At 44.1% G+C, this 14,678-nt stretch overlaps 3 protein-coding genes and 1 long non-coding RNA gene across 5 annotated transcripts in view; 1 reads left to right on the forward strand and 3 right to left on the reverse strand.

Annotated features, from left to right (window-relative positions):
* The window catches only part of side-II (sidestep II transmembrane protein), a 79,218-nt gene that overhangs the window by 44,130 nt on the left and 20,410 nt on the right, over positions 1 to 14,678 (forward strand). The window contains exon 9 of the mRNA XM_020954462.2: positions 2,264 to 2,408. Within this exon, the coding sequence (XP_020810121.2) occupies positions 2,264 to 2,408 (145 nt within the window). The remainder of the gene's footprint in view (positions 1 to 2,263; positions 2,409 to 14,678) is intronic.
* Positions 4,428 to 12,047, reverse strand: LOC110185545 (protein strawberry notch homolog 1). Its single transcript, XM_086841112.1, has 13 exons — positions 11,884 to 12,047; positions 11,613 to 11,816; positions 11,461 to 11,556; positions 11,236 to 11,394; positions 11,030 to 11,170; positions 10,823 to 10,963; positions 10,533 to 10,760; positions 10,075 to 10,470; positions 9,904 to 10,014; positions 9,773 to 9,844; positions 6,887 to 9,712; positions 5,642 to 6,824; positions 4,428 to 5,579 (listed from the first exon to the last, which is right to left on the reverse strand). Exons 1-13 carry the CDS (start codon positions 11,942 to 11,944, stop codon positions 5,027 to 5,029), a joined length of 6,171 nt encoding a protein of 2,056 aa, XP_086697238.1. The 5' UTR covers positions 11,945 to 12,047; the 3' UTR covers positions 4,428 to 5,026.
* LOC147644780 (uncharacterized) lies at positions 12,043 to 12,611 on the reverse strand. 2 transcript variants are annotated; one of them, XR_015273527.1, is made up of 4 exons: positions 12,523 to 12,611; positions 12,342 to 12,455; positions 12,226 to 12,288; positions 12,043 to 12,142 (listed from the first exon to the last, which is right to left on the reverse strand). It is a non-coding gene; the product is annotated as an uncharacterized LOC147644780 (long non-coding RNA). The 2 variants fall into 2 exon arrangements; XR_015273526.1 differs by having other exon boundaries at positions 12,211 to 12,288.
* On the reverse strand, positions 12,853 to 14,661 carry LOC147644781 (uncharacterized). Its single transcript, XM_086841017.1, has 3 exons — positions 13,123 to 14,661; positions 13,026 to 13,061; positions 12,853 to 12,965 (listed from the first exon to the last, which is right to left on the reverse strand). Exons 1-3 carry the CDS (start codon positions 13,637 to 13,639, stop codon positions 12,853 to 12,855), a joined length of 666 nt encoding a protein of 221 aa, XP_086697143.1. The 5' UTR covers positions 13,640 to 14,661.

The raw sequence follows: 14,678 nt of genomic DNA on the forward strand, positions 1-14,678 counted from the left end.
GCCACCACCCACTTGTTGTGCCTGGGCGTGGTTCACACTCGCAGCTGCGTCCTAGACCCCCCCAGACACCACCACCCACAACTTGGTTAGAATAAACACAGATAATGTGATATAAACTCCACAATACACAAACGATTCTAGTACGCTTTTGCATTTTCCTTTGGCTCTCCCACTTTTTGCTCCCTTTAACTATGTGAGGGTATCATCAATATTAACAAGACTATGGACTGACTATAGGGAATAGTGAAGAATATTATTTTTCTACATTGTTACTTAACTCTTTAAAGCCTTAAAATTAAACCTGTTATTTATTAAACTTGAGTCAGGACCTCTCTTTATCTGGGTTTTCAAACAATTTTCCAGAGAGCCTAGAAATAGTAGAGGCTTAAAAGCTATGCTGTCTTTTAATCAACTCTTTTATGTTAGTATAAATTTCTAAATAATACTCAAATTCAAATACTTCTCTCATTTCGTTTGCTTCTAAATCGTTAGTATTTTCTACATCAAAAAAATTCCCTAGGGTATACGAAAGATTGCTATTCTAAGCCGGGTTGGCTGTGTGTGGTTTTGTTTTCTTTTTTTTAATTTTTTTTCCCCTCTAACTTTGGACAAATTTATGGGAGTTTTGGTGCAATTTTGTTGCAATTCATTTTTGTGTGCCGGGACCTCGAGTCGAGTTTTGCTTTGGCATATCCTAGCCGGGCCTCTCAGGTCTGGCTCGTTGTTTATGTCCGTGTCTATCCGTCTATATATACAGATATATGTATATATGTTAGCTGATTGCTTTGCCGTTTTGGTCTGGGCCGGGGCAAATGTTTTTTAAAGACCGGAAATGTTTTTCAGTAGTTTTCATGTAGCATAAAGTTGCCGTAATGCGGCAGAGTCCGCACTCCACTCATTCCTCGATGTCCTGGGTTGTGCCATCCAACATGTTTTACATGCCTTTTCGTACCCTACTTTGGGGTTTCTAATATGGTGTCTGGTGGGTGTTCTATGTAGCCAAGGACCTCGAGGCATTAATCAAAGCCCCGCAGACAGTCTAATTGAGAAGTTTAGCCTGCGAACGTAAATAGTCTGTGCCAAAAGGGGAAAGCCCGGAGTGTTGAACAATAAATATTTATAAAATATTTCAAATAGATGTTTTAAAGTTGATCAAACAGAACGAAAGGAGGTATTTTTTTTTTGTTAATTCAAAATATAGAAAGTACAGGTGAAATTGCTTCATAGAGTATACTTTTGAATTTACTAATTTCTAACTATATAATTTAAATTCAGATTAGATATAGAAATAACTAAAATTAAATACAGTGAGAAAGTTAAATACTTTCTACTTGTATTATGTAATACTTTTTTGTATATTTAAGGCCACAATACCTTTTTAATGGAACCTTTTGAGACTGTCTAATACTATCCATTTTCTGATGATTTTACTTTACTAATTTCACTAAAAACAAGCAAACTTCCTAAAGTGTTTAGTTAGTATAAATTTCAACGTTTACAACATCTTTTACCAATACTATAATTTTTCTGACGCATTACAAGCTTGAATCAAAAAGTAGGTTAGGAAAGTTATTAAAGAAAGTCTACAAAAGAATAAAAGTTGATTTTAGGGTTGCAAGGGATAAATATTAAAAGAAAATATCAGAGTTTTTCTGGAAGCACAATCAAAATGACCTCCGGTCACCAAAAAATAATTGAACTTAACGTCCAATCGATCATATTTTTGCCACCGAGTGGAGGGATTTATGTGGCTGCTAACTGCCAGCACTTTAACACCCACAAACCGCCAGCCTGCATCACATATCTCGGCAAAAGCCCTGCCATAGAGCAATTCCAGCAATGTGTGAACTGTTTACTGGAGGAGGAATGAGGGGGAAAACCCTTTATGGTCCTGGCAACTATGGGGAAAGAACGAAGCTCAACTAATTGTGTGACGCCTTTGCTGGTGTCCCTGTCTGCCATTAAATTTATAATACCCCGCAAGCACATACAAGTACACACACCCTCACGTGGCACATAAAACCCGAACAAACATACTAATCAATTTTAAATTGCAAACATAAAATATTTCGACAAATTTGTAAGCAAAAAAGCACAAAAGGGGCCAAACCGAAAAAGGAAATTCTGGCCTGAGGCAGGGTCTGAGAGCCTCAGTCTCGACTCAGTCCGGGCCGGCGGGGAGAACTTAATTAATGCAGAAACATTTTCTTATATTTTCTGTGCACTTTTCCTCCTTTTTTATTTTGTTCTTTCTCTCTTACAGGACGACATATCAAAGAACTCGACACGCTCCGAGCTGAGCTTTGTGCCGACCACAGACGACGATGGCAAATCGATAACATGCCGTGCGGAAAATCCAAATGTGAATGGCCTGTATTTGGAGACCATGTGGAAATTGAATGTCGTTTGTAAGTATTACAAATTGTGCTTAAGTCTAAAGTATGAGCGAAGCGGCGGAAGGTCTCAAGAAGAGGAGGGAGCCCCCAAGAAAAACCATTGCCGACAGCTACCAAAAGGTAGACAGTCCTGGTAGCCCGGGACAGAACCAGGACCAGGCTGAAATTTATTACGTCGGCGATGTCGCCATCGCCATCGCTGCCGTTGAAAGCCTTTAAAATGCAAATAAATCAAAGACAAATGACAAATTGTGAATAATTTGCCAAAGGGCCAAAACAGCGTAGTCGGTCGGTAGGGACATCACCAAGGGGGGCGCTGTGACTACAAATGAAATATGTGGGCTAACAAAATATATGGTAGTCGCTTAAATTAAATGAAGGACTTTTGAAGTGGCCCCATCCCCCTGTCCCCATAAAAATAAATAAAAATAACTTGGCAAAGTGCGGAGATACGAAATTGGGTCCCAAAATTGTTTTACCGCCATCAGAATTTACCTGCAAGTTTAATGAAATCTCTCAATAATTGTAAGTCCCACCGTAAGCCACTTCAATCCGTGTTCCATGGCCCCAACATAGCCATCAGGGACGTACTGCGGACATCGTAAAGTTCGTGGCCAAAAGGTGTTGGCCGGGAAGAGAGTCAAACTCAATTGCGTTACGTATACGCCACGTTGTGTGTGTGCGAATGTTTTTTTCGCCTTTGATTCGAGGGCATCACGTAATGGCATTTTCTTTTACTTTTCGTTTGTTAAAATATGAATATTTTGTTAACTTCAATCTGAAATGATGGCACACGGTCCCCCGTCAAGAAATTACTGGTTACGCCAAAACGAAATTCCCCTGAGCGCATATGACTGTATAGATATATACATTTGTGTATATGGCGTAATATGATTATATTTTTTATGCGCCACACATACTTTACAGGACCATATTTTATGATTTAGAATTTTATATTTTATTTGTTTGTTTTTTTCTTGTTTTGGCCACGTTAAAGCGATTGCTGCTTGTTTTTTGTTTTGTTTTTTTGCAGCTACGTTGGCGCAAATAAAGTTTATGATAGGCACGTACAGAAACAACAAACTCATATAGTACACACACCGGTGTGTGTGTGTGTGTCTGCTCAACTGTTTGTGCCTTGGGAAAGCTCTGATGCTCCGGCAGAGTCTGTGTTTTTCCAGAAAATTCCAAAGAGCAGAGTGTGTTTTTTAATTTTCTCACAAATACCTCATGTTTATAATGCTGGAAAGCGAAGACTGCCAAATCAAGGGTAACAAGAAATCCCAATGCTTTTTTTGTTTACTATTTTATACTTAATATTATAACAATATAATTATCAATGAATTAGAGAAGTTTCAGTGTTTTTTATGTACTTATAGATAGCTAAATTTAAACAATTTGATTGATAAATGATGCCTAATCATCAACAACTTCTGAGAGTAGAGATAAAATTGGATACTGATTTTCCCTGTAAATTTCTTCAAGTGACACTGTTTTTAATTTAAGCACATGTAGAATTTATATGCTTTGTAATTTTTTATGTCTCTGTTGTTTTTGTTGTCCCCCCATGCGATATCTGCATCACGCGTGAGTTATTATGCCAACTGCGTTTTGGCTTCTTAGGCACGACATTTGCCAAGGCCATTTGGTCATGCTTTATGCCAATTGTTGCCCTCCCCTCCGCTCTCTTCTGGCCATCCTCCGACTGCCATTGTATATTTTGTTTATATCTCGCATGTGTGACACGCTCCTTTTAAAATTTATAATGTATCCAAGGGAGGAAGGTCTCCTCCTCTAGTTGGTCTCCTAGCAATGGCAACAAGACAGAACATGCAATGCAATCACAGACGCTCTGCAGATTCCCCCAAAGGAGTGCAGGACTGAAATAGAATCTGTACAGTACAAAAAATGTAATAAACCTCAATCAAGAATCATATAAAATATAGCAATGAATTTATATGATTTCATAAAAGTGATGCTTCGTGACTCACATCTTTATTTTAGAAGGAACAAAGTTAAGGAGACAGTTAATTAAAGTGTAAGATGTTTTTATTAATTAAATGTACAAAATGAGTTGTCTGAAGGTTGTACAAAATTAAATCCAATATCGAACAAGTCCTTGAATTCATGAATGCAAAGTGTTTTCTGAGAGATATGGTAAATGTTCCTGTCCGTATAAAATATTTTAGTTACTTGACGATCACTAAGAATTGAATTATAAATGTAAATTGCTTTTATAACTAATTTGTGTGCATTTTTGTAAGTATTCTTTCGAGTGAGAGCAGATAAATTCTCCCAGTGTACGTGTAGAGCAGCCCTCGCAACAATACATATGAATCACATACGCACGCAGACGGGCTGTAAGTGTCTGCCCGTATGTGCTTTTGTGGCCATTGTTTATGACCGGGAGCTGCTCCATGTCCCTGCTCCGTGTCCCTGCTCCGAGTCCTTGCTCCGCGTCCCTGCTCCTCGGCGGCTGGTGGAGCGTGCCTGGCATTTTTGAGAAGGGAAAGCTTACGGCATGTGTATTGCAGTGAATGCCACGATTTGAGTTGATATTTTTAAAGTGGCAATAGAAACCGGCTAAAGGCGCACCCGGCATGGAATGGGAAGGATGGCCTCGCCAAATATTAATAGCTCTCCACGATAGAGCCGCGGGACAATTCGGTCACCAGGCAATCGTAGACGCTCTGCGGCACCACGGTGCCCACAATTTTCTTGTTCACATTGGTCTTGACGCGTATGATCTGGATCTTGTGACCGCTCTTGGCTAGTATCACCTCGATCCGGTCCCAGATGGGCAGCATGAGTCCGGAGAGGACGTGGTAGGGACGCACACGGAGTCCTACCTCGCAGCCCGCTGGGAAGGGACAGATGCGGTTCCAGAAGATGTGCGAACACTTGTTCAGGCACACATCGTACTGATGCTGCCAGAAGTTGCGAGCCTCCTCCGGCTCCACCTTCACGTAGCGCTGCAAGATGGACCCGAGCGTCTCCAGGCGCACCTGGGGCCCCGTGTTGGGGCGGTAGAGCTGGAGGCTGATTTTGTTGGGGGAGTTGTTGGAAGATCGCTGCCGGACATTGGTCATGACCTGCAGGCATAGAATAGCAGAGTTCTTGTTGTGGCGCAATTGCTGCAGCACGTAGAAGCCTTCGTGCTCGTGGCGGCCCTCCTTGCGGTACCTAAAAAGGAACAGAGAACAGGTTAAATGGGGGTCTATATTCAGTTTGAGGTATAAACTCACTTGGCCAAGGCCGTATCATAGGACATGCCACGCTCCACAGTTACTGTGTGAAGCTCGGTGGCTGCTGTTCCAGTGGCATGCTTCCGGATAAACCTCATCAGTCTGACAGACTTCACACACGCACCGTGTGCGTCTAGGTCAAGGATGCCCAGGTCGAAGTTGCCCTTGCGTTTCATGTGTAGAATCAGAGAGTACATCTTCTCCAGGAAGAACTTGAACAGGGCGTTCTGCACTTCCACGCGACAGCCAAGGATTCGGTTGAGGAACTTGGATATATTGTTGCTATCCTTCTCCACGGAGAACAACTTCACCTTGTTCTCCTCTCGCACATTGAGCATCCCCACACCCGCCATGGCCATGCTGCAGTCGTAGAGGAAGTCACCTTTGTAGGAGGCAGGCACACTGGCATGATCCAGTGGCTTCTCTCCGGTTAGTTGCTGCATCACGTTCTCGAGGGCACTACGCCCGATGCTGTTGTCGATATTGAACTGAGAAAGATCTCGGGCATCGGTGGCCCGACGATCTCCCTGGGTAAGGGCACCCAGACTCTCCAACCGCTTGGCCACCGTAGAAGCGAAGCGTCGTTCACCGGCCAGGTCCGTGATGACAAAAACGTACTCCGGCGAATTGACCTGGTTGGAGCGATGCGTTCGACCGAACTGCTGTATGGCCCGATCGGCGCTCCACGGCAGCTCCAGGGTGATGTGAAGTCGTCGTCGCTGATTGGTCACACGTTTGTCGCTTTGCAGCGAAATTCCGCTGGAGGCCGCCTCGGAGATGATGGCCACGTTCTTTTGGCCGAGCATGAACCGCTGCTTCTCCCGGTAGTTCACCAAATCCATTGAGGTGTCGCTCTCACAACGCGGCTCATACTTGTAGCCTTCGAACTCGGCACGGACCACTCTGCCCCGGCGGCCGGTCATTTCGGCCACCAGTTTGGTGCCACCCAGCTCCGAGATAAGCTTGTCGAGCGTGTTGGAAGGCATGCGGCGACCCAGGACCTCGATCTTGTCCAACAACATCTCTCTTGCCCTGATGCATCGCTCCACATCGTGCTCGGTGATGTTGGCCTTCTGCATCTTTGCGCTGTCGAAGGCGTATGAGCCATCGGCATCGTTGTCCTGGGCCCGCATATTGTGGCACAAATGCTGCAGGATCCGCTCCTGCATGGTTATCTTTTCAGCTACACGAAGGAAGAAAGTTGTATTAGTTGATTAGAATACAATCACGCACTTAAAAACTTACCCTTTTCGGTTTTTGGCGGTCGTCCTCGCCTCTTTCGTCCTGGTTTCATCCGTTCATTTTCCTGTGACATGGTACTCTCGTACATCTCGATATCGCTCTCTGCCGCCTCGGCATCCATGTCATCGTCGAACCAATCGGCATTCATTCTGGCCTTCTTGGCCCGCGGCGGACGGAATCGGAGCTCTGGCACAAACTCTCCAGTGTTCAGAAGACGGTGGAAAGAGTCGCGCTTCGGTGCCGGAAAGTGCTTCTCCACGAAGGATTGGATAATCATTTTCGAGGTGGACACAAAGGAGCCCAGCTTGCCGTTATGACGCTCAAGGTGCTCAAGGGTACGCGATTCCCCCGTCGACTGCAAGCCGATGACCACCGCCTTTCCCATCCGCGTGGCCTGTCGGGTCATCCTGACCACGTGATTCACCTTCGAGGCAATGCAGAGGTTCTTGAAGAACCGCTGATGGGCGCACCAGAACTGGCAGGTGATGATCTTTTGCACCCGGGTCTCGATGCACATCAGCTTGCAGGCCTTTAGGAACTTTTTGTTGATTTCCGCCCACAGTTCAGCGGCGAGATTGTATGTCTTTCGGAACTCCTTTGACATGATCACCTCCTCGATGCGAAATGTCACATCCTTGAAGCTGAGCTGCCGGGCAATATAGGTGCCCCTGAGCTTCATGTCCATGGCCACAATCTCCATTGCTCCAATGCCGCGTTTCTCCACCGAATTGACAAACTCGAAGAACTCCCCGTAGGCGGTCCCAGGGCCCCAAAGACCCAGACGCACCATATAGGCCATGTTCCTGGGCTCGCTGGCCCCCGTCGCTGAGGCATAGACCACTCTGGCATGTGGTAGCAGCTTCTGCAGCTCCAGCACAGTAGTGCCCGTCTTTGTGGACTTGCCCACGTTCATCAGGCTCAGATTCTTGGCCTTGTGGCACTCGTCAAAAACTATTACCCCATCGAACTTCTTGCCCAGCCAGTTGACCAACTGACGCAGTCGAGTCTTGTACTTGCAGTTGCCCGTCATGGATTCGCCGATGAGTGCCGTGTATGTGCAAAATATCACGCCCTTCTTGAAGTTCTCGTTGTCCTCGGAGTCTATGCGACTATACTTGAACTTGTTGATGGCCACCACTGGGATCTTGTCTTCGGCACCGATGTCATGAATATCCCGCTCGGCGTCAAACTTTAGGTCATTGGAAACAGAGACCCAGAGGGCTTTCTTTCTGCCCTTCAAGTGATTGTCATAGATGATCCCGGCAATGGTCCTGCCTTTGCCCACACCGGCTCCGTCACCCAGCAGAAAGCCAGCACGCTCACCGCTGGGCAGGATCTGCTCGTGAGCTTGGCAGGCGTAGACCACCGCCTCCAGTTGCAGGGCACTCAGGCAGCTGGTGGTCCTTGCGGGCAAACTCAGCTCGTAGGTGATGTCGGGCAGTTCCACCGAGGAAAGCGTTGCCGTTTCCACCACGGGATCTGGATGAGCCACTCCAAAATTTAGCTTACTGGGCCAGTATTCCGCGAAAGTGTCTGCCACTCCGATTTCTTCGTAATCGACTTCCTCATCCTCGACAGCCTGCCCGGTTGGCGCAATGATACTGGCAGGATCCTTGAGCCCGAGCTCTTCTTCATGACCGCCAGGCACTATCATTGGCAGGGCCAAATAAGGCTGTCCACTCTGCAGTATCTGATGCAACTGGGCAGCCGTCAGGCTCTGCAACTCGTTCATCTGAGCATGCGACATGTTTGGGGATGTAGTGGACACACTGGTGACAAGCCCGTCTGGGGCAGTGGTATAGGTGAGGGACATAATCTGACCCTGAAGTCCAGTTACCTGGGCGACCATCGGCACTTGGGACATGGGACGCTGCTTGTTCCTGAACCCTGGATGGTGTGGTGGTGGTCTCTGAAGAGTTCCCAAGTTGACCATCTTCATGGGCCTATTAGCCGGAACGGTCGGTGCCGCTTTGGGCAGATTGGTGGTAGGAGGAACTACCTGTTTTGGCACTGGATGATTGCTTGGCTGTGCTGCCTGCTGGGCAGGGTTTTCAAACGAGTTGAAAATTTTCTCCACGAAATCGTCGGCCTCCACAGGTGCCTCTATAAACGGCAAGGAATCGAGTTCCGCCTGCAGGCGAGCATCCATTGCAGCGTCCTCCTCATCGACGGGTTCCGATTCCTGCTCCGCTGGCTCGGAGTTTGTTCCGCCACCCGAAAGTACCGAAGCGAGTTCAGCCTCCAAGCGGGCATCCCTGGCCGCATCCTCCGCACTAATGTTTTTTGGTACTGATTGTGCATAGTGATTGATAAACGTACCATCGTACTGATTATTTGATTGAGAGCTTCTTGGCAAGTCCTCCTGTTTCGTTTGATCCATGAAGCCACTGTGATATGGCTGTGATCTCTGGCCATCAGAAAAGTTTGGGTTCATCACTGGGTCTTGATCGAAATTATCGTACGGATCGTCAGGATCATCTGCTTCAGTTTTGATCGGCTTCAATGGGGTAGGAAAAAACTGACGATCTAAAAATGGATCTTCAACTTCCTGTTTTAAGACCGGTTTCTTTAGAGTGGGAAACAACTGACGACGACACTTTGTGATCCCCTGAGCTTCTGTTTTGACAACCGGTTCCGGGTTATTTAGGGTAGAAAAGTACTGCTGTTGTAACTCTGGGTTTTGAATTTCCTCAATGTTAATACTATTCGGATCGAATTGGGTCGAGTCTTGATATTCGTTTGTCATGGGAGTGTCCGAATTGTATTGGGTGCAAGAATCGTCATCATTGCTAAGCTTGCTCGTATCAAAATTGGACCAACTCTCGAGTTCTATATCGATATCGATATCTGGTTAGTCATCTTGTAATTTCTTGCTTAAGAAATGCTTACCTTCTTGCAGGGCACTGGACTGATTAGGGTCATGAAGGACGTTCATAATATCGTAGTCAAAAAAGCCTGGGGCTATAATGAAATAGATAAGTGAGGTCTTCACTAACCAATTTGAGAGAAGAACTACTTACGGAAAAGACTTTCCGCGGGGGGACTCGATACATTTGCTTGGGTATCAGAGTTGGAATTGATTTCGGTGGGATTTGGTGTTGTCGGTGGAATTGGTGGAGCTGAGGAGGGAGCTACAATAAAAATGATTGATGGTGATATTCTGAATATATGTATATTAGGGTAACACTTACTAGGAGCCATGTTAAGTGAATCATAAGTGTTACAGCTTGTCTCTTGAATGGAAACCGAGTTGTTCAAGCCATGGGAGCCGCTTGGCATAGGGTATTCGGAATGTTGCACTCCGCTATCGGAGAAATATTTGTCATTGCAATTGACCAACGAGTTCGACTGTGATATGGCGGGATCGGGATTGAATTCGATGGGTTTTGGAATCTCTTGAATGGGAGCCGAGTTATTCAAACCATGGGATCCGCTTGGCATAGGGTATTCGGAGTGTTGCACTCCGCTATCGGAGAAATATTTGTCATTGCAATTGATCAACGAGTTCGACTGTAATATGGCGGGATCGGGATTGAATTCGATGGGTTTTGGAATTTTCTGTGTAATTGGGGGCGCTGCCAAGGGAGCTAAAATGAGAACGTTTGATAGTGATAAGGCTTTCTCTAACCCATTAAGGCAAAACGCTTACCGGGAGCTATGTTAAGGGGATCATTTGGGTTCCAGTTTCTCTGTTGAATGGGAGCCGTATTTTTCGAATCTTGGGATAGCATAGGGTATCCGGAGTATTTTATTCCACGATTGGCAAAATTGTTCATATTGTTTTTGATCGACAAGTTGGGCTGTGTTTTGACGGGGTTGGGATTGAATTTGGTGGGTTTTGGCATTGTCAGTGTAAATGGTGAAGCTGCTGAGGGACCTAAAAATGAAAATGTTTGATATGCTGAGACTTCCTCTAAGTATTCAGGGTAAAACGCTTACCGGTTCCCATGTTTAATGGATCATTTGGGTTCCACTTTGCCTCTTGAATGGGAACCGTGAATTTCAATCCACTATTTGGAAAATTGTTCGTATTGAATTTGTTCGACATTGTCTGTGCAAAAGGTGAAGCTGCTGAGGAGCCTAAAAAGTAAAATATTTGAAATTTATATGATTGGGCTTCCTCTAACTACTTATGGTAACACTTACCGGTACCCATGTTTAATGGATCATTTGGATTCCACTTTGTCTCTTGAATGGGAACCGTGAATTTAACTCTACTATTGGGAAAATTGTTCATATTGAATTTGTTCGACATTGTCTGTCCAAATGGTGAAGCTGCAGAGGGACCTGAAATTAAAATAATTAATGGTGATATGATGAGGCTTCATCTAAGCACTCAGTGTAACTCTTACCGGTACCCATGTTAAGTGGATCATTTGGGTTCCAGTTTGTGTTTAAAATGGGAGCCGTGTTTTTCGAGCCTTGGGAGCCGCATTGCATAGGGTATCCGGAGGGTTTAACTCCGCTATTGGGAATATTGTTCGCATTGCATTTGACCCACGCGTTCGACCCTGTTGTGAAAGCGATTAATGGAGATGCGGAGACTTCCCCTAATCATTTCCTGTAAAATTCCTTACCGGGAGTCTTCTTGTAGTTTTGTGGACCCCAATGAGCTAAGCCGCCCTCCGTTTTAATGATCTTGTTTGGTTCGAAACGTATATTCGTTTTCGTTTCTGTTTAAAAATGAATTGGTTGAAATGCTGTAATCATTTGAGGAATAAATCCTTACCTGGAGGAAGCCTTTGTATCGGTTTTTGGAAAACCTTTTGAATAGGTAACTTGTTGTTTATAGTCGGCATAGATTGCGGGGTTGCATTTAACGAGTTGTTGGAAATATTTTTCAAGGGAGCCTGATTTCTGGACGTTTGTAAAGCTCTCTGAGAGGATGGCTGGATTCCCCGGTTCGGTACCACTTTTCTGGCAAGGGTTGTTTCTATAATGAAATCGAATTGTTAATGTCCTGCGATTGCCTGTAATGGATTGTTAAAATAAATCCTTACCTGGAGCTCTGTTTCCGAATTGTTGTAAGTCTTTCTGAGAGGGCGGCTCAGAGCCTTTCATTAACTTGTTTGGATAATTTCTGTTGTTCAAGTTGGGTCCTATAAATAAATCTAGTCGTGAATGTGATGCGCCTTTCTTAATGTGTAGAAAAATCCTTACCAGGACCTCTCTTTCCGAGAGTTTGTAAGTTTCTTTGAGGGGGCGGTACGGATCCTTTTGTTACATTATTTGGAAAATTTCTGACTGTCATATTTGGCTCTATAATGAAATTAATTTGTGAAAGTCCTGCGACTGCCTGTGATGGGTATGGGTATAAAATTCCTTACCGGGAACTCTCCTACCAAAGTCTCTCTGAGGGGGCTGTTCGGGACCTTTTGGATAATTTCTGATGTTTAAGTTTGGCGCTATAATAAAATCTAATCGTAAATGTTCTGGCAGTTAATGGAAATATTCTTACCGTTGTTCCCTTTCCTCCCAGATGTTTGTAAACCTCTCTGAATTGGTTGCTTGGGGCCTTTTACTTCATTTTTAGTAACTTCGTTCGGAGCAAATTTGTTGGTCAAGTTCGTCTCTATAATAAAATCAATTCGTGAATGTCTTAAAAGTGTCTATTAAACCGTTGTTGGAAAAATCCTTACCGGGAGGCCTCTTCCCTGGCATTTGTAAGCCTCTCTGATAGGGTGGTCCTGAGTTATTTGTTCCTCTTTGAATTCCCATGTTTAACTCTACGGAAAATCAATTTGTGAAGATTTTATGGCTATTTTTGATAAATTGTTGCCAAAATCCTTACCTTGGATCGCCTTCTTAGTGGGCCTTTGGGAGCATGTGATATTCACTCCCTCATTAACAACCTTCCTCGAGTTCGGTTGGGTCAATGAGGTTGAACTTGGATAGGAATTGCTAATCATGTTCGATTCTACAATGAAATCGATTCAAGAATATTCTAAGACTACAGTTTTCTAGTTGTTTCAAAAATCCTTACCATTGATCACCTTATTGGTGCGCTCATTAATGGTTTTCTTTGAATTGGATTTGTTACAGGAGTTTGTGGTTGGATCAAATTTAATGGTCAAGTTTGGCTCTGAAATGGAATCGATGTATAAACGACTTGGGGCTGCCTGTAAATGGAAAATATCCTTACCATTGATTGCATTGGGTCTAGTGGAAGGGTTTGGCTCTGTAATAAAATAAAAGTAGAGAGAAGCTTTAGCTTCTAGTTGGTAAATATTTATCCTTACCATTCGCAGTCGCTTTCTTCCTGATCCGACGCTTGCCACCCTGAGTAGGCAGCTGGGGGTTTTCCTCTTCTTCTCCATTCTTTGGAATTTTCTTCGGATCGGGTTTTGTCCATGACTTGGGCTCTGGTGGCTTTGCTTGCTGTTGACCACCACCGTAAGCTATCTCATCTCGATCATCAGATTCAGAGCTGTCTTGCAATTCATCCAGAAAATCATCTTGAGTTTTTTTCGTCTTTTTAGTATTTTGACGTTTACGTGCACTGGGTTTTTTTGTAGCATTTGAGACCTTTGACGTTGATGGCTGTGGGTCGTCATTTTTTCCTTTCGGGTTATATTGGTCACCAAAATTGTCATTAATGTCTGGCAAGTCCTCGGTATCTGACAAAGCTTTTGAGTTGCTAGGACCAGGATTGGGCATCGCCTTTTGTTTTCTTTGCGGAGCCCTTTTGCGATTCGGTTTGGCTTCTTCACCACCTCTTGGGGCCGTCATTGCCTTCTTCCCGGAGTTTCTTGGCATTATGAACACTCACTTTTCAGTTTATTCACTTAATTCAATTTTTTTACACTTCTTTTTCTTTTCTTTTGCGCTTTTTCGTTTTTATGACCGACTTGTGAAAAATCAACGCATAGACTGAACATTTTTTTCGTGACATCGACGACAACGACTTTTATAAACCTTTATCAGCCTACTATAACTCAATCAATCAAATTAAATTACTACAAATTGTGTTTGAAAATTAAAGCAGCGAATGCTTACTAATTAGATATAAAAAAAATACATTTGATATATAAAAATTGAACAATTTGTTATAGTTCTCGAAATACTCTAACAATTTTTTAAAATTTGTGTTTAGTGTTACATATTAAGGGCTTCATAGCAGTCACAGAAGGCTAGCAAATTTTGTTTAAGACTGAATTGGATTAATTAATTATTTTACTATGCAATTAAGATCACAAAGATTATTGAATAATCTTAACTTAGCTCACTAATAGTAGAAAACCTTGATTTACATTGATTTTTGCCCCATGTATTTATGTTTCTATAAATTCGGTACACCTTTAATATTTACAACCTTTAAAAAACTCCAACAAATCCCGCGAGGCAGTTGCCATAATCCAACAGCCTTTGCTGGCACATAAATTCCGGGCAAACCGTTGACTTCCGCTCCGCCATCGATCGAAGAGGGAAAGGAAAATGGTCGGAAGAAGATGGCGAAGGGTGGTGGCGGAACGGTAAATGATAATCACAAAAATGGCCTGCAACATGTGTGCGGAAATACGCGGCGCGACTTTTCCACCAAAAGAGTTTTCGCAGCCCTTTGGGCACTTTTCCTGATTGGCAGACGCCCGTCGTAGCGGCGGACCTCCGAAGTCGAAGGAGAAAAGCGGAAAATGCCACCCGTGCCTGGCAAAACTTTTCCAGGCCATTCTAAAGTTTTCAGCAGGCGGAAGGGAACTTTTTGGCTTGAGCTTGGGTTTGGGTTTGGGTTTGGCCAACTCTTGACTGTTGGCGCTTGGTTTTGTCCGCCAATAACTCAGCAATATTAAGGTTGGCA

The sequence above is a fragment of the Drosophila serrata genome, unplaced genomic scaffold (genome assembly GCF_035046125.1).
Source record: "Drosophila serrata isolate PLE 108 unplaced genomic scaffold, ASM3504612v1 contig_100, whole genome shotgun sequence".
Classification (NCBI taxonomy): domain Eukaryota; kingdom Metazoa; phylum Arthropoda; class Insecta; order Diptera; family Drosophilidae; genus Drosophila; species Drosophila serrata.